Here is an 18,457-nt window from a genome sequence, read left to right on the forward strand (position 1 = left end):
ACAATGAGAATGTTTTTAAAAAGGTCATGAAGAAACATTTTAAACATTAGTCACATCATTTTTGTGCATTTATGGAAAATTTCCAAGATCAAAACCTGTGTCGAATAGACAATTGCAATGCACTTTATGCGGTGCTTACTCATCAGTCACTACACACACTCCAGTTCATTCAAAAATACTGCTGCTAGAATTTTAACAAAAAATCAATGGTTTGAGCACATTACACAAATTATATTCTCATTTCCCTGGTTTGATTTTAACATTTTATTCATCTCTGACATGTTTTTAGAATACACTCCACTCAGAGCTCTCCATTCATCCAATCAAGAACTTTTAACAGTTACACAAACACAGTCCCGATGTGGTGAGAGCACCTTCAGGTACTATGCCCCACGTCTCTGGATCTCTCTGACAACTACCATCAAAAATACTGAATCTGCTGCTGTGTTTAAAACCAGACTTAAAAGCTTTTGGTTAATGCTATTTTTAACTTACTTAACTTACAAAATGTGCTAGAAAAATACAACAACAACAACATTATTATTATTATTATTATTATTATTATTATTATTATTATTATTATTATTATTATTATTATTATTATTATTATTATTATTATTAATAATAATAATAATAATAATAATAATAATAATAATAATAATAATAATAATAATAATAATAATAATAATAATAATAATACAAAGGTGAAAGGTGGCACTGACCAGTGTGCACGCGGTTGTGCGTGTCAAGCTGGTGCTTCAGGCTGAACCTCTTGGAGCAGTGGTTACATTGGTATGGTTTGTCCAGCCGCCGCTCTGTTTCATGTGCGCGAATACCAGGCTTTGTCATATCTCTGCCACAAAATCTACAAACTGCAAATGGTTTACGGTTTAGTAAAATGATGAAAATGATTTCATAGACATAGAGAATGATTATGTTTGCCCAACTTCAACCTCTCCAAATACCAGTAATCCCAGACTTACAAATTCACAACAGCAAGGCAGATGGTACGCCTTGCCCAAGAGCTTAAGCTCAATACTGTAAGGATGGAACTGACAAATTTCAGGTTCATGTGCGAGCATTTCTGGTCACCGGGCTTCTGCTGGCCCTAAATAGAGGTGCAGGATTGTAACTCTACATCCTAACCCCGGCCTTTGTACCTTTGTTTTCAGTAGTGACAGAAACAGCATTAACCACATCAAAACTCGTGGCTCAAACAGACTGTTTTACACACTTCTAAACTTTTTCATTTTCACCAAAGCTCAGTTGCCAGATGCACATGCAACTAAGTATTCTAATTATTCTGTGCAATTAAAGATAAAAATAAAAAATAAAATAAAATAGTACAGAGTCATAAAGTCACAAGTTTCCAAAGTGCATAAATTGTTCCACAGAGATATCTCACATCAGATGAAGATCATGATCAGGCTGATAGTAAAAACAAGCTGCTCAATAAAGAGCACATTAGACATCACATATATAGACAAATTGGTGTATTGTTATGGCTGTTATCTGCTATTTCTAGATTTTAAAAATAATGTGCATATGTTATTGGGGTTTTCTCTGCAGTACATACTGTACTGCATATACACTGCTGTAAGTTGTAACCACAATACTGCTCCTGCTGCACTGTGCGCTCAAACCACAACTCTATCACTTTCCATTGCGCAGCTCGGAGCTGGAGCCTTGGCCAAGGGTCATGACAACAACATGCTGTGAAAATGATATTACCTCTAAGTCCACGGTAATATGTAGTGGGGCTGGACGCACCTGTGGACCCCTGGGGCTGTGCTGAGCAGTGCTGGCAGTCTCTTCCTGTGTCTGCTTTGGCAACATCCATGTGACTATAGAGAAGGAATCATAGTTATTAAACCTGTGGCAGATATAAAATGTAATATGAATTAAACAGGGGTGACGTCTCAGTAAAAAGACAGTACATTGAAACCCCCTTAACTACAGTATCATGTAATATTCATGGATGTCTATGGTGTACAGTAGGAAATATGCTAAAATTATTGAAAGGGGAAAATATGGGAGATCCCCTTTTGGTAAGACAGAACATTTTGAATATGGTCTACAATGTGATAAACTGCAGGTGAGACTGTGTATGGAAAATAGAGGTCCCTTCAAAAACATCTACGCAGACAGCAGTGAGTCAAGCTTGTCACTGCCTCCAGGGAACAACTGAGTAGAGGATGGTGATGTCTGAGTGGAACAGGAAGAATTCAAATGATCAACAAAAGCTTTTCTACTGACCTTGTCCTGCAGCTCCGACTGTCCTGAGAAAGGACTCTGTGCTTCCTCCTCTTGAGCAGCCCCTGTCTGAGGAGCCCCCCCGCCCTCAGAGGACCAGTGTTTGTGGAGTAATGTGAATGTAAGTGCGAGTAGCTCAGCACAGATGCCTGGGCTGGGCTTTGAAAGGCCGATGAGAGCAGGACGCGGTGAGAGGGCATAGACAGGGGGCAGGTGAAGCTGTCTGAAACTGAGTGAGCAGACATCAGAGAGTAATTATGAGCAATTTGTCTTAAAGTGCTCACTGAGCTCCACATGTGCGCTGGAAATGTCCAGGGAGAGAAGGGTCTGTAGCTGGAGGTGATGACGCTGTCCCTTTGACGCTGTGCTACAGCAGCAGACAGACTGAGCTTCTGAGGAGATGAAGAAGAGGAGTCAGATGTGCTCTTTTCCTCTGTGGTGCAGCCGTGTGTCTGCTTATGTGGGGGGTTTGATTGTTCCTCTTTAACCTTTCTGCCACCCTCTGTTTCTGGTTTAATGAGCTCTGCGCTTTTGTTTTTGCCTTCTGTTTGGAATCTGTTGAGCAGGCTCTTGCATTGCTCCTCCAGCCCCCTCATCTGGAGCTTCTGTGCGGCCAGGAGCAACAGCCGCAGGTCCTCTTCTGTCACCTCCAGTGTCTCAGAGTAGATGAAGTCCAGCAGCTGTCTGAATGTGTGTGAGGAGAGGTGCTCCAATGTGCACTGTACGGGACCGTCCTGGTCCTGAGACATGAGGTGGGCCAGAGTTCTGCTGGCACAGGCCAAAACCACACGGTGAGCATGGAACGTGTGGTCGTCCACAGAGATGACAGCGTCACACAGAGAGCGCGAATGCCTCAGGGCATCAGCTCTCTGCAGGAAGTGGAAGTACTGGGGGTTATTGAGCCGGATCATTTTCTCTGTCACACACCTGAAACATGAGTTCTGTGAGTTTTATCAACTAATATGTAAAATCATAGTCAGATTATGGACTTAAATTAATAATAATAAGGTGGCTTTAACTATGTTTAAATGTTCACTTCCTTAACCGAATGTTGTAAGTATATTCTGTGGAAATAAAGTATAAGAAGCATTTGAGCTTTCGTGCTTTCATACACACTGAAAAGCCACAAACCTGAAAAGTTTATGAAACTATGAGAAATGACTGTACTCACGAGTAAATTGGAGTAAAAATGTAATGTCAACAACATCAACAAAATAGTGATGCAGGAGAACTGTACGCCCCTATGTCGCCATGAAACAGACGGGAAGCCTTAATGCACATTTACATATAAACTGCAACTATAATTTCAGATACCAATTCAGTTGATAATGGTTTGAATTCATTTTTATGTAAAGAATATCCTTATTTTAAAGTAATTACAAATAACAGTTACAAAATAATATACATTTTAATTGCCTTTTTTTTAAATAATCCATCACGGCATCAACGTATTCAGCAGTATTTATTGACACTAATACTAAATATGTACAACTATAAAATTAAATAAATTATAAGCTGCTTCATGCACATTGACTGAACAATATCAGCACTGCATCTAATATTGGAATTATTGTTGTAACATACAGTTATATTTATCATGACTAAATATCATGTTTTATTTGGATGATTCTAAACATATCAGTAAGTGTCAGGCGAGCGTCTCTCATGCAAGGGTGATAAGACATTTCCAGTGCCTGATAAATACCGAAGTTTTAGGTTTTATTATTGGGTAATGCATTTAAATCTAACATGCTGGTTGTTTCATGGCTGGTTGTTTAGCGCAGGTTCCCAAAGAGACCCCTGGGGGGTCATGGGATATTTCCAAGATACATTTCATAATAATGGCAATGCATATTTTATATCTTTATATCTTAATAGGAAACTATATATTTTTGTGAAATATGGTCAAAGTCACTGCAGCACTAATAAACTACTCAAATAAATGTACTTATTAATACATGCATTTTTGAAAGTTTCCACACTAGAAATAATATTTTGCAGTCGTGGTTCTGAGTTGTTCACTTGATTATTTTGGGGGCTAAAACATTTCGGGAGCTGCAGTCTATATTGAATGAGTGACTGATGGAGTGAAGGTGTCCCTTACCTTCTCACTGGAGATGAGTCCTCTGCTCTTGTGTCAGGCCTGTGATGACTCTGATGGAGAAGACTCAAGTCCCTCTCCTCTAGTCCCTCCTCTTCACCTTATCTCATTGGTTCATTGATTACGCCACCAAAGGCATGTCTTTCACTTTCAGACAGATTCATTTTTAATCCCTGTTAGATGAATATCTACTATAAAAGTAACATATTAGTGAGACTGAGTGATAGAAATGGGGCAGTGGTTTTGGACCTTTGACTTCCAGTGGTGCTGTCTGCTGTATGGACTATTGCTGGTCACTACATTAATAGGCCGTTCAGTTTAGAGACACAAACCACTTCAAAGACAGGAAGCAAACACACAACAGGCTGCTGGTACAGGCAGCTCAAGTTAGACTGCACTGAAACTACGCTTCAAGCTCAAATATATGCATCACCAAAACTAGGTGTCAAAATGTGTGAAAAATAGGTCACTTTAGTATCTCTACTCAACAAATGTTGAGGTTTGTGCGAATCTCTGAGAATAACAAAAGACCATGGGGACTATTGTCAACAAAATGTACTATGTTATAACAACAACACAACTTAATGCAAGTGCACAGTCGGTACCTACAGTAAAACAAATTATTTTTGGTTGAGCATTTAAATTTAAAAGAAAAAAAATATTTTGGGGCAAATAACCTGTGCCGCCACAAATCAGAGACAAACTACTCATCGTTAAGTAATACCAATGAATATCTGAAAACACAGCAAACGCAGTAAATGGTATATTTGCATATTTCAGTTCTATCTCCAGCTGATGAACAGTATTGGTCAGGAGCACCTTGCTGAAGGATTCTACCTATTGAGCATGTGTTTTTTTTAGCATGTGCAAATCTTAGCATTTTGGGCAATAGAGATCTTTCCTATTTTGTCTCAGAATTAAATATGAGCAGAACAAAGTTTTTTTAAGCTTCAGAATGAAAATAAAAACAAGAACATTTTGTGACTGCATTTGAGGAAATGTTTTGGATGAGAAGAAAAATGTCTTCTTCTGTTTAAACTTCAGTTGACTAAGTTTTCAACTTTTTTTCTATTGTGTTTTAATGAATGAATTTGTGATTCTTAATGAGAATCAGTCTGATTTATCAGGTTTATTTAAAGATGGACATCATCAGTTTCCAAAGCACTTTCCTCTTGGAGCGGAACATAGTTGTAGTGTTAACCACAACTGTTTCTTAATAACTTTATTATCACACTTGATGCATGAGATGCAACACTCTACATTGTGCATCACTCTGGGTCAACTGAGGATTGTATTTAAACCACGACTCTCTAAACAATTACCATGATAGCAGCTCTTAAATGTCATGTGGTGTTAAATGAAAGTAGCACCTACCAGTAATATGTGTAGTGTCTGCTCCCTCCCCCCTCCACTACACCTGCCCCTGCGGAGAGCTGACCCCCCTAAACTGGGTTTACTCACTGTCACGGTTGAGGTAGACTCTAGTGATGGTAAATATACTGCAAACAAATATGTGATCAGGCACCCACACGCAATGCCTAAAAATGATGCCATTCTCTTATTTAAATGGACTTGTCTACGCAGTGACGTTTGTCATACAGAAAAAAGACTTTAATCTTTGCAAACAAAGAGGTTTCATATTGTTGTTTTGTTGAATGAATCAAAGTGCTACTGATCCACGCTGTGCAATGTGCAATGTGACACTGCGATCATACCACAACGGTGAGTGAACAACAGACTTGAGAGCAACCACTATCAGAATGACTGTGTACTCTGTAGGCTGCACTGTACAGCCACTTCACAGTAAAGGGGGTAAGGAGGACTACCCGGCACCCTTGTGGCCTGGAACAATTGAACCTGAGTTTGGCCCTCAGAGGTTCTCAGTAATTTGTGGTGAGAAGGAGCCTACACAAAAGCTTTGATGGATTTCTGCTGAGAACTGTGTCAAGACCATGTGAAAAATAAAGAAATATTCAGCCAAATCAGGTCATTACTATGTTCTTATCACACAAACCAGCAGCATGGTTGCATGACTGATACTGATATAATTCTATAATAGTAAACCTTATCCAATGTTTAATTTATTCATCTGAAATCATTGCTCCAATTTTTTATTTATTTTTATTTTTTTTTAAGTTTTCTAAGCTACTTAGAAGGATTAGTTATCGGTAAGACAATATTTGTAAATGTGCAGAACCAACACATCTGTATTTTAAACTTAAAAAAATAAGTTTCTATTTCCAAAGTATTCTTGTGGGCAAATCTTGGAAATAAAAAGTTGACTTTCCACTATGAGTAAGCTAAAGAGTTTCCCCATGTCTCACCCCTCTCAAACTGTCAAGGTTTCATTATGGTCCTATGTTCTTGAACATTTTATGCTTAGTATCTTTGGGGACCACCGGATCCAAACTAGGTCTAAATAGGACTAAATAAGACTTACCAGTGCTACAATAGTTTGAAATAAGGAGAAAATGTACATTTAAAGGCCTATATTTATTTAAATACTCAATATTTAAATTGTCAGAAAAATGTGTTCCTTGTATGGAAATTGTTCCTTGCATTTTGATTTGATTTTGATTAGATTTTTTTTGTATTGATGATAAGAATAAAGGGATTCAGTTTTAGAATCAGCACTAAACCCTGTAATTTTAAACTTTTTTCTCAAATTTCTCTTTACAAACTGCCTCTTAACTGATGTAAAACTATGATAAATATTTAGCACAAATATTATTCCACAAAACAATATATTATAAAAATAAGAAAACCAGATATATGACAAGTACAAGGTGTTAAATAATTACACACACAGTATCTAATGGGTCATCTATTTTTATTACTATTAATTAGCTTGACCAGTATTATACTTCCGATTGCTTGCAAATACAGGTACACAACAGAGAGCATTTTACCAAATTAGAATATCTGTCTGTCCCTTTTTTTAATCTTAATAAAAACTAAATCAGTTCTTCTCATGATGCCACTGATGCCTCTACATCTAAAGCCGCATACATTAGAAATCAGACAGTGTTGTTAAAAGTGAACCACATGAACACAAATGGACAAATTTGGTTGTGCTTAGTGCCATATCTTCTCAATTAGGCCGTATATACCACACATTAAATTTTACATTATCAAACATGTCAGTTACGCAAGTTTCTAAATTGCATTACATGTGATCAAAAATATGACCCAAAATGATTATTACATACAAATAAAAAATACAGAAAATTACATCCAAAACACAGCATTGAAAAAGGCATTAATGCAGCAATTAAAATCCTGGTTAATATTTGATTTTAGTTGATTGGGGATTTAAAAGGAAGGGCCAAGATGAACTCAAGAGACATACAAATGTGGTCTGGTAACTACAGCACACTCCTTTTATGTCTCAAATGCTGGTAGGAAACTTTTGAGTGTTTTTAGGGAAACACAGGCAAGCTTATTCTCCTCTATGATTTCAGTATTATTATTACAAGTTCATGGACGTAAACTGTGAACATACAGGTTTTCATTCACTAGCTGTACAATTTATACACCAAATGAGGACTCTTTCTTTGAGTGTTGTAATGCACCTTCCACCTGCCTTTACGAGAGAAACACAAAATGGATGACGATGAGAAGAGAAAATGCGAAAGGTCAAGGTACAAACATCTCTTAAATGTGTGATTATAGATCAGGTGTAACCCTATCACCTTTTTGTATTGTCCCGACGCCAACCAACATCAAGTTCTATGTATGGACTTCTTCTGCAATTTGACAGTTTGCATCTGTTTTGGGCTACACTCTTCCTATGCATCATTTGTTGCTTGTTCACCACTCATCACTGCTGCAGATCAAAAAAAACCCAGCCCCCCTCATATTTCCTGCTAAAACACTTTGAAGGACTAAATGTTCACTTGCTGTCTAATACATCTCACCGCTGATATCTGTGTCAATCGCTTTGTCTGTGAACAGGTTACAATATTAAGCCGTGAACAAAGTAAATTAAAGACAAACCCAAATTGTTATAAAGCAAGTAGTACTACACGAAAGCTGCAGGATCACCCGAAGAAAGGGGCAATCCCTCTTAGATTGTGGCAAACTACAATGAGCTCCGTATGAAGAAAGTAGTCAAATTTGTTTTACAGTGCTAACATTCAAAGTAGAGTCGTATACATATGACCTTGTCCTGCTCGAGTGTTGTGATAACAGCACCACATCTCTGCCAATTACCCACAAGTCAGTGCTCCTATATGCACCAATGTAATAAAGAATGAACAGGCTGCTACTGGGGAGGAGGTTTGGATAGTAACTACGATAGATCACTGAAAAGAAGATGGAGTCTCTAAACCTTAAATACATTCAGAAAGAAGTACTGTGTCGTTGTCTTGTGCTGGTTTTTACAACAGTCCGTTTTCAATCAGCCATGTAAGGAAATGTTTCTCCTCTTCATAACAGCACAATGCACTATTTTTTTATGTCTTGTCACACCACTGTAAATTAAGAACAGAAATGTCTACAACTATTAGTAGTATCTTACGGTATTTACAGTGTCCATTTGAAAACCGTGACAATTTTCCCAAACTTGTTAAAAGCTAGGATAGGAACAACACAAATAAATACGGCAGCATCATACACCAAGTTGTCATGCTTCTGTTAAGTTAAAACAGACGTCTGCTTGTATACAGGTCTCTAGGTAGCAATCAAAACTTCACCAACGCAAAAGTAGTGGTTTTTATGAGGGCTTTTCGCACTGCCGACACAGTTAGACTACCATGTACTCAATAAAGCCAGTGACCATAAACTCCTCACACATTCAAAGTAATTATCTCCATTCTCAGTGTCCCAATTTTACACTATTTTCCTATGGAGGGAAATTATAGTTAAAACATATACATGACCTCCACTGAGTGACTTTGACAGCAGGATCGAACTTGCACTCATCTACATTGATAAATAGGTCTATATCTAGCTGTGGTACGATTTAACAAAGATATTACTACTAAAAATAAATACTATAAAGCATTATGCAGCACTCAACTTCAGATTGTAGTGAACAATTGATCAAGTCATGCCACCGGAGTGATTTGGTTTTGAAAGATGTTTTGGGTAGGGATGGTCCGATATGTTGTTTTTTTTTTGTTTGTTTTTTTGAGCCGATACGATCCAATATTTGTCTTGCTGCTGTGGTGGAAAACTGATTTTTACCAAAAGTAAAGTTAATACATTTTCACTTTTGTAAAAATAATAACAAAATGTATTTATCTAGGATATAAAATATTTTGTAGCATGTGTATGTAAACATGCATGTTTTTTTCCAAATTGCTCTTCTATTTCCATTTTTACTCAGTAGTCTGGTCAAAAAGACAAATCTGATGCAGGACAAACTGGAAATGACACAGAGGCACACACAGACTGGGGCAGCTTAGAAAAATATTGGTGCCAAATATCGGCTAAATTTTCAATATCGGACCGATATGATATCTGGGAAAACCCTCCAATATCGCAGATAACAATACTGGATCCTATATATCGCCCATCCCTAGTTTTAGGGGTGTATGAAATGAAGTGGCGCGCTATGGAAAGGAGAATGGCCTTTATCATGACAATAGATGATGAGTGTTTGGTAATATTCACATTCTGATATAGATGAGTTTGTTCATTTACAATGGGTTTGGGTCGCAGCCCAGACTTTAAGCAGTTATTTTTAAGTTGTCATCAATCACAGAGAGTGGTCCGACCACCACCTGTCCACAGGGAGGGTTTTGGGCATGTATCGTCGTCAGTCACTGATACCTCTTCAGTTCATCTGCTCGAAGAATTTGTAGGTGGGGTTTTCGTAGCCATGATTCTGCATTTTGTTGAGCTGCCTCTCCTCTGGTGTGAGCATGGGGTCGACCTGTGGTGGGAAATCATTTCATAGTATCAAAGGCAAATGTCACACACACATTTAGAAAGCACATCAAGTTATAACGAGGGGCCCTGTATGACTAATAATATACCACTACACAGTTAACATTTAAATTTAATATTGTGCTATTTACACCACTAACCTCTATTTGGACACTGAATCTAATTAGATTTAGAACAGACAATTGTAATAACCTATGTTTCTGGTAAAAAGGTAGCCAAAATGATGAAGTAAAAAACAGTGGAACAACTAATTTAGGTGCAAGGCCACTATGTGTAAACACATCTAATAAGGTATTAATGATAAACGCTAACTTAAGTATTTTTACATTTCTGTTAGTTTACTGTTGTACTGTGACATCAGTAAACGACACAATACCATTTCTTGATTATCCACACACCACTAAACCATATGAAAGTCACACCTCGACGATGCCGTGGCTGATGGTGCCATAGGGCTTCCTGCGCACCAACAGCAGACTGATCACCATCACCATGGCAATGGCTACTGCAACCACGAGCAGCCCCACCATTGCCCCACGGTTAAATGTCTCCAAGGCATCGGGCTGCTGTGAGGGGGGAAGAGAAATAAAATATTAGGCAAAATTTGAAATAATTATTGTGGTGAGAAATATTACATGGCAGAACATATAGCAAAGCATTTATAATCAATTTAATATTTATCAACCAATCAAGAAGCTGAAAAAAACACTGAGATGATGAGCGTTCAAAGAAGGCTATCAAATCATTTTATTAGTTTATTTTTCATTAAATTACACATAAATTAACCCAAACCATGGCATCCCATACCAGAGAGTGGAATGTGCATGTGTCTGATATATTAGGATACATTACACTACATAAAGGGCCACTACGTAACATTTCAGGTGGGGGTCTGCCACCTGCTTGACTCTATGGAAATGTTAATGCTTTGACTGTAACGTTCACTTACCTCCACCAGACAAAGATGACGCATTTTTTTCAAGGTTTTTTTTACGCAATTAACACCCCTGTAATTGTATAAACGTGATTAATTTCTTACCAGTTCATCTCTTTCAATCTCTGGAGGTTTAGAGTCTAGAAGCTTGAGTTCAGCAGAGGTATTACTCTACAACACAATCAAAGACTTTAGACTTGAGTCATATTATACTGATTTTTGCAGTTCAAATCCCCTACCTTTTCTTCATACTCATAGTTAGTGCCTCTCTCAGACGTGCTGTCATCATATTCATCTACTACAAATGACAAATGTATTTATGGTTAGAAGTGAAATGTGGAAAGGTCATGTAATGCAATTTAAATGTGTTCAACTTATTTTCTACTACTTTAGTCAAGTGCTGAAAAAATGTACACAGTAGTAATACTTAAATACATTTATTTGTTGTAAGTGTACTTCACTAAGTAGTTTTCAGACACCATATTTCAGTCTGCTTGAGGAATACATTTTAGCATTACAACAGTACTCTTAGTTAAAAGTAAACGTTTGGTTACTTTTTCCACTGTGAGAAAGTTGCTTGTGGATTACTTAATATTTTGTTCTTCATATTATAAATCAGATATTACTCCTATAGTTATTTGAGTAATGGTTTCCCCAATTTCACTGTAAATTCCTTATAACTTCTTTAATAACTACTTTGTAATTCTACTTGAGAAAGCAGCTTACCTTTCTTATTAGACTGTAGATCTGTAAATAGAAAGAAAAAAATAATAATATCTATTTGTCACATATTTTATTACAGTATAACTTGGACAGCAATAGTTTAAGTGTGTGTACCTATACGTGGGGGGTAGGGCCTGTTTTGGAAGGCGGCCTCTTCCTCTGCTTCGTCATCCTTCACCTCTTCACTCTCCACAGGGAGCAGTTCTTCAGTGGTGCGGGTTTCAGAGAATGAAGTTGTCATGAGCTCGCTGATGTCCCCTAACTCTGCCTTCACCAGCTCCTCTGTACAGTCAGGAAGACAAAAATCAGTGTGTTTGTATTTGAACAACACTTGAAAATTTGAAGCTGCCGCTTTCCTCCATCAACCCAAAACATGCACAACAGGCAAAAGCCTCCAATGAAGGTATCCTGACTAAGCCAAGTTAAAGATCTGGAGATGTGTCCTCAAGTACTGTAGCTCACTGCTTCTGACAGGTTGCCCCAATGGCACTGGTTGTAGGATGGGTAAAATGCAGAGAATGAAATTCCCTCACCAGATATTAATAAAGTGTACTTCACCTTATTAACCAAATTTTTCTAATAAATGAGTTTTTATGTAAGACAAAAATCAGAACACCGCATGCTGTTTTGACCTAATAAGAAAACCTTTTATCTTTTCACATAAGACTTGGACACAAAAGTAATGTATGTATATACTATTAGCATGCCAAAGGGTTTGTAAAAGCTAGATACATTACATTAAATATAATCTTATAATAAAAAATATACATATATATCTTGAAATCTTCTTACAGCTTCCTGTTTAAGCTATCTCTCTCTCTCTCTCTCGCTGTTAAAATATGCACTGTAGACATCAATGTGTGCTTAAAATGATATTTAAATATCACAATTGTTGTGCTTATGAGAAATGTGCACTTAAATATTTCCCATAAATCGATCTACTCAAATGTGAAACAAATTTAAACCCCAGATTGAGTAATAGTTCTTACGGATATCATTGTGCAGCTCTTTGGCCAGTGTGGGGTCTTTGTACAGCAGTGCAAGGCTCTGATTCATCCTCTCTTCAATCACATGGAGGTGAGTGTAGACCTGTACAGAATTTTGACCACATATTACAAAACACGGCCAAATTATGAGTCAAAAAGACAGATGACATTTACAAGAAAATTTATAATCTCCACAGAAACTATACACTTCTTTAAGTTCATTTTGTATCCATTAACATTAGGAGTATGACATGATGACACATTACATTACATTGGAGGTTTACCTTTGACCCAGACTAAAATCAATACTATGCTTTAGTTGCCATGAATTGTATACATTACTTCTAAATTATCCTGTACCAAATAATCCCAAACCTTATTATACCAATTTAATATACATTTTCTTGTTAATAACCTAAACTTTAAGAGCATATTTTGAATTTATGCACTCAAGAATGTATAAAAAACAATTATCTTACAATTATATGTAGTTTTCAGACTTAAGGGCTAACCTGGAACTTCATCTGCTCTGCCTTTTGGGGGTCTACAGCCACAATATGGCGGTAGTGCCTGAGAGTGTGTCTCCGATCCTTCTGCTCTGCCGCGATGTAGCGCTTAAGAGCCTGCAGCACCCGCTCTGGCTGTGAGACATAAAAACAGAAAATACTTATAAACTGTACATCAAAGGTACACCGAGTAACTTTTCTGGCCAACTGGTTGTCTCAATGGAGATGTTATTGCTTTGCCTGGAATGTTCCGCAGCACGCTGTTAAACATATCCACTGCCATGGAGACGACGCTACCAGGTCAAATTACACATTGTGATTGGTGGATAGGTGACCCTGCTCACAGTAATAAATACTCCTCAAGGTATTATTTAATTATACAATACCAGAAATTGAACAAATGCAAAATTGATAAGTTTAATGCCATACTGTAGAGCATTCTAGGCTAAACATTTCATGGGTTTCAGAACAATGAAAAATTAGGACCATTGTCAAAGCTATTAACAATTTAAGACAATATTATATCTTTTGAACCGTGAAAAGTCTTCAAATATCTCCTATAGCAGGAGGCTGAAGTCACAAATAACATCTCAATGGAGAAAAGCAGACAGCAGATCCCCTCATCAGAAATGTCTTCTACATCTATTTGTGTAATGTTATTGTACCTGGGGAGGGTCAGACTGCACTGCTGTTAGATAGTTCTCCAGGGCTAAACGGCGGTTGTTGTTTAAAATGGCTTCGACTCGAGCGAGATGTGTTTCTACAAGTCTTTGCCTCTCTCCAGCAACCTGCTCCTCCAGTGTCTGCAGCACTGACTGGAAATGCTGAGGGGAAAACAAAAGTCAATAAGCAAATTCATTACCTTTCTCAGATACTGTTAATGATCACAAATACACTAGTGCTAAAGAATACAATCAAATGCATTCAAACTGGTGCAGGCTATGAAGCATTTTTCTAAAGAAAATATATACATTTATTTGCCTGAAATAAAATATGAGCCATTTAGTTTGCATGTCCCATTTTGTGTTGGTTCTGCTCTACCCCAAACATGCACATTCTTATTTTAATCTTGAAGGTTGTCACACATAAATGAATTATGTAATGTAATCTTACCTCATTCAGAGCCTGCCTCTCTGACTTCGGGAGGTTCTTTGACTGGTTGTCTGCCTCAGCCCATTCTTTCATAATCTACAAACACAGTTACGATTTATGAGATAATTCTATCTAACCCAATACTATCTTCTGAACAACAGTGAACTTTAAGCCATGCCTCGTAGCCCTCATGAGACACTTATGGAGATATGTGAACCTTTTTATCTGCTTCTCTGACTGCACCATGTACAAGCCAGTGGCAATGTCATTCAGAAAATTAGATTTGAGGAGAGAGAGAAAGTGTAGCTCTTGTGGCAGTTCAATGGATGGACTGTCAAATCAGAGACCACTGACCTGTCAATGTTGTGAGCCTACCTCATTGATGCGCTTCATTCTCCGCTCCTCCAGGTCAGTTTTAGCACGGAGAAAGTTAGCATGCTCTGTCTCATCCACAGGCTTCTCAAAATACACATCGACACCATCTGTGGGCCTCGGGGTGGTCACTACACAGAAAATAAGACCTCATTATTCTCATGCATGCAGAACACGGGCCAAGCAGTACACTTTAAAATAACATGTGCCAAGGAGATTAGGCAAAAGGGGTTGCAAATATATCGAACTATAAATGTTGCTTGGGGGTTGAAGCAAAATTTGAATATTGGATATATTGATAATAGTTAAAAAAAAAAAATCTGCAAAAAGAGACAATTCTAATTAAAATGAAACAAACAAGCAATATAAAGTGATATTTCTGCAATTTTGTGGGTAATTTAAAGTCCTTTCATATTTGTTTCTTACTTAAATCCGCCAGATAATCAATTTTGTCAATATCACCCACCCATACCAGCCAATCATGAAGTTTTAGCAACAAAGTAAAAAAAACTTTGAATAGCACTGCCCATTGGTGTATTTCTGTGCTACTTTGTGTGTTTGTTTATCTTCATCAGATGTGGTGGTCTAAGGTTTTCCACAGATATGGTGTGTGTGACAGCGTGTCTCCGATTAAAACTTAGATAATCTTTATCTTGACTTGGAGGTGGAAAGGGGAAAATACCTATCATTTGGTTTGGGAGACAGGCAAACGCTCTCACCTTTTCAATGTCAAAGCAAACCAGAGAAGGAGATCAAGATACCAGGAGGCAAATTGTCAACTCTTGTGTAGATATGAGGCTTAAAAATGATGATGTTTTTACGTAATCTTTTATTTATTTACTTTTATTTATATAATAACTGGGATATGATTTCATGTTTGTCTATATATTTTAATTTTAAGCAAAAACTGTAGAGTTAATTTGATCTTGCACTTTGAGACAGGAGAGGATGATAAATTAGCTGTCATTACATTTGACCTTGGCGCACAATAACCAAGTGTTTTTCCATTAATAAAGGAGTCAGAGTGGCTGCCAATGGTCAATTTTTCTCCTCCATAGTCTATACAAGCTGAACATTAAACTGACATATGCTTTTTGCTTCTTGTGTTAATATAAACTTGTAAAATTATTAACATTTTTGCCTATGCTCCTGAAGTCTAATATTTTGACTGACAGTGTACTTGGTGAATAACTTTGGCAAACTACAGCAGAGACACTCACAGCGGGCCTCCTTGCTCAGAGGCGCCGATGGAGTGTGGCTTTTTTCACTGTAGATAAAGTTCAGATAGTCGGATGTCTGGTACGGACCTGAATCTATGGAGTACTCGTAGTCCTCTGGGTCTTTCACTGCTCCCTCCTCCTCCTCCTCTTCCTCGTCCTCTTCTTCCACCTCCTCTTCCTCTTCATTGTCATCCACATCTTCATCATCCTCCACCTCCTCTTCATCCTCCTCTTCCTCCTCCACTACTTCATCCTCATCTTCCTCCAGGTCAGGGTCAGGGGAGGGGCTTGGAGTAGGGACTTTAACGCTAATAAAGACAAAGTTTTATCTTAATTATATTATTATGGTTTAAAAAAAACATCACGACATTCTATTCATGGGTTTCAACTTCTTTGGTGCCATTTTCAGCATGTTTCATCATTCAAAAGATAGAATATTTAGTTTTGTTTCTTAATTGCTATGACAACGGTGTTCATTTTCCATGAGTTTGAAACCCATGAATTGGCATGTGGTGTTAAGATGAGACAAGAAAATGCTTATTGTTAATCCGCATATTTTATACTTTCAATCAGATTCTTCAAATTCCTTTTTCTTATACTAATTCCTGTTTCTAGTCTGAGAGAGTTACATTTACATAATCACATTGTACAATTTCAAAAAAACCCACTTCCCTTTTGTGCTGTTGTTACAGAAAGACCTTCAGGAATAATAAACAGTAGGATACCCATATTTTCTTTACAATAACCAAATCATTCTTCATGTCTAGAAATAAAGCTAAATTATGGTGAGCGTCAATAATTACTCAGGCTTGACTCTCCCTCCACTCTGTGAGGTGATGATCTCGGGCAGAGCATGGCCTTCGCCTGTCTCCAGCTCCAGTTTGTTGGAGGTGCTTCGACCCGGGCAGCACACGTACTCCACTCCTCTGAAGTGATCACCACATGGGAGTAGCATGCCGTAGCTGTGGAGCTCCAGATTGTCTGCTGTGCAGGCCTAGAACACACAGCATGGCCTTTTAAATCATATTTAATCCACAGTAGGGGTTTGTTATGACATGAATTGAGGATTTAAGAGATATTTTGGGCATATAAACCGCATGTAATTTGAGCATTCATACTGCATTATAGTCTGTGCAACATGTAATTAAATTGTTTTCATTTTTGTTACTTTTATGTTGAACAACAAAATTGTGTAGACAGAGAAATTGTACTAAGGCACAGGGCGAGCACACAAATTCCACACAAAAAATATCCAGTATCCTCAAACTCAAGATCTTCTTACTGTGAGGTGAGATTCTGAACCTCTAGGGCTACGCAACTATGTTTATTTTCATCTAAGGCAATTTAGCTGGTACACAGACCATGTATGTACAGTTAACTGCATGTTTCAACTTGGTTTGCCCTGATCTCTCACCTTTTTGGCGATGTTGTGCCAGTAGACGTAGCTCTCACAAATGTCCATCTGCTCTTTGTGCAGGAAGCGGCAGCGGTCAGGAACCAGCAGGGCCTCGCTCACATACTCCCCCTCTGCAGTCAAACACACAAGGAAAGGTAAGTAAGCAATACTAGGATGTTAAAGCAGAACACTAGGACATACACATATGGCATTTGTTTGGAAAAATAGAATTGTCTTAGAAAAAAGGTATGGCTCATTGAGGGATCATGGACACAGTAACAAAAGAATAAGAATATCTACTTATTTTATATTTGCATATTGTGTTATATTACTGTCTATATATAAGAACTTGCTTTTTACAGAGTCCAGTGGATATAGAGGACCACAGATAATGCACTAAAAGAAAAGCATTATGTGTCAAGGCTGTATCTAATGTACATTGTTGGCCAATTTGTCCCTCTAGTGGCTACATGTGGACATAACCACTAGAAACTGCTAAAATATGCAGTTTAATTCTGAATCAAATGCATAAATAATGTACAACAAATTAAATCACACAAATATAGTTAGGCTGTAGACCCCAAGAAGAAATATCCCTTTGCTCAGATACAGACAGCGCTTTATGTAATGGGTTATGTAAAGGCATGAGGTTAGCTGTGATCCCACTGAAGCATTCCACCATGTTTTTGTACTGATTCACTGTGGTGTTTCATGTCTGTCAGTCTGTCACTGCTGAACACTTTGGGGAAGACACCAAACTCTTTTACAATTCAAACTGGGACATAGACACTAGACAAGCAGCCATGTAAAATAATGGCATGGCATTCCTAAATAAAATATAGGTTTATGTGAGATTGACATGCCAAATATGCCAATAGCTTAAGCGTCCATTTTCAGTTTCAATAATGTAAAATGTGTATTAATTTAGATGTGAAATTATTGCTTTGTCTGGAGTGTTCCACAGAATACCAGTAAATGGATC

General features: G+C 37.6%; 3 protein-coding genes across 5 annotated transcripts in view; all 3 read right to left on the reverse strand.

Moving 5' to 3' along the window:
• Positions 1-4,400, reverse strand: part of zbtb32 (zinc finger and BTB domain containing 32) — a 5,628-nt gene extending 1,228 nt beyond the window's left edge. Inside the window, exons 1-4 of the mRNA XM_033980623.2 lie at positions 4,358-4,400; positions 2,257-3,180; positions 1,771-1,844; positions 723-872 (exon numbers count right to left, since the gene is read on the reverse strand). Of these exons, the coding sequence (XP_033836514.1) occupies positions 723-872; positions 1,771-1,844; positions 2,257-3,164 (1,132 nt within the window). The 5' untranslated portion in view covers positions 3,165-3,180; positions 4,358-4,400. The remainder of the gene's footprint in view (positions 1-722; positions 873-1,770; positions 1,845-2,256; positions 3,181-4,357) is intronic.
• lin37 (lin-37 DREAM MuvB core complex component) overlaps positions 1-18,457 on the reverse strand; it is a 114,527-nt gene that overhangs the window by 33,579 nt on the left and 62,491 nt on the right. The window lies entirely within an intron of this gene.
• The window catches only part of aplp1 (amyloid beta (A4) precursor-like protein 1), a 32,489-nt gene continuing 21,199 nt past the window's right edge, over positions 7,168-18,457 (reverse strand). Inside the window, exons 4-17 of one of the 3 annotated variants that reach the window (XM_033980614.2) lie at positions 17,494-17,606; positions 16,883-17,073; positions 16,167-16,387; positions 14,863-14,990; positions 14,509-14,583; positions 14,061-14,219; positions 13,402-13,530; positions 12,893-12,992; positions 12,018-12,185; positions 11,907-11,927; positions 11,420-11,478; positions 11,286-11,351; positions 10,669-10,812; positions 7,168-10,232 (exon numbers count right to left, since the gene is read on the reverse strand). In XM_033980614.2, the coding sequence (XP_033836505.1) occupies positions 10,134-10,232; positions 10,669-10,812; positions 11,286-11,351; positions 11,420-11,478; positions 11,907-11,927; positions 12,018-12,185; positions 12,893-12,992; positions 13,402-13,530; positions 14,061-14,219; positions 14,509-14,583; positions 14,863-14,990; positions 16,167-16,387; positions 16,883-17,073; positions 17,494-17,606 (1,673 nt within the window). In that variant the 3' untranslated portion in view covers positions 7,168-10,133. Of the gene's footprint in view, positions 10,233-10,668; positions 10,813-11,285; positions 11,352-11,419; positions 11,481-11,896; positions 11,928-12,017; positions 12,186-12,892; positions 12,993-13,401; positions 13,531-14,060; positions 14,220-14,508; positions 14,584-14,862; positions 14,991-16,166; positions 16,388-16,882; positions 17,074-17,493; positions 17,607-18,457 lie in introns of all 3 variants that reach the window. The other 2 variants (XM_055227872.1, XM_055227873.1) reach the window with 2 other exon arrangements.

Source organism: Periophthalmus magnuspinnatus, chromosome 16 (genome assembly GCF_009829125.3).
Source record: "Periophthalmus magnuspinnatus isolate fPerMag1 chromosome 16, fPerMag1.2.pri, whole genome shotgun sequence".
In the NCBI taxonomy this organism is placed as follows: Eukaryota; Metazoa; Chordata; class Actinopteri; order Gobiiformes; family Gobiidae; genus Periophthalmus; species Periophthalmus magnuspinnatus.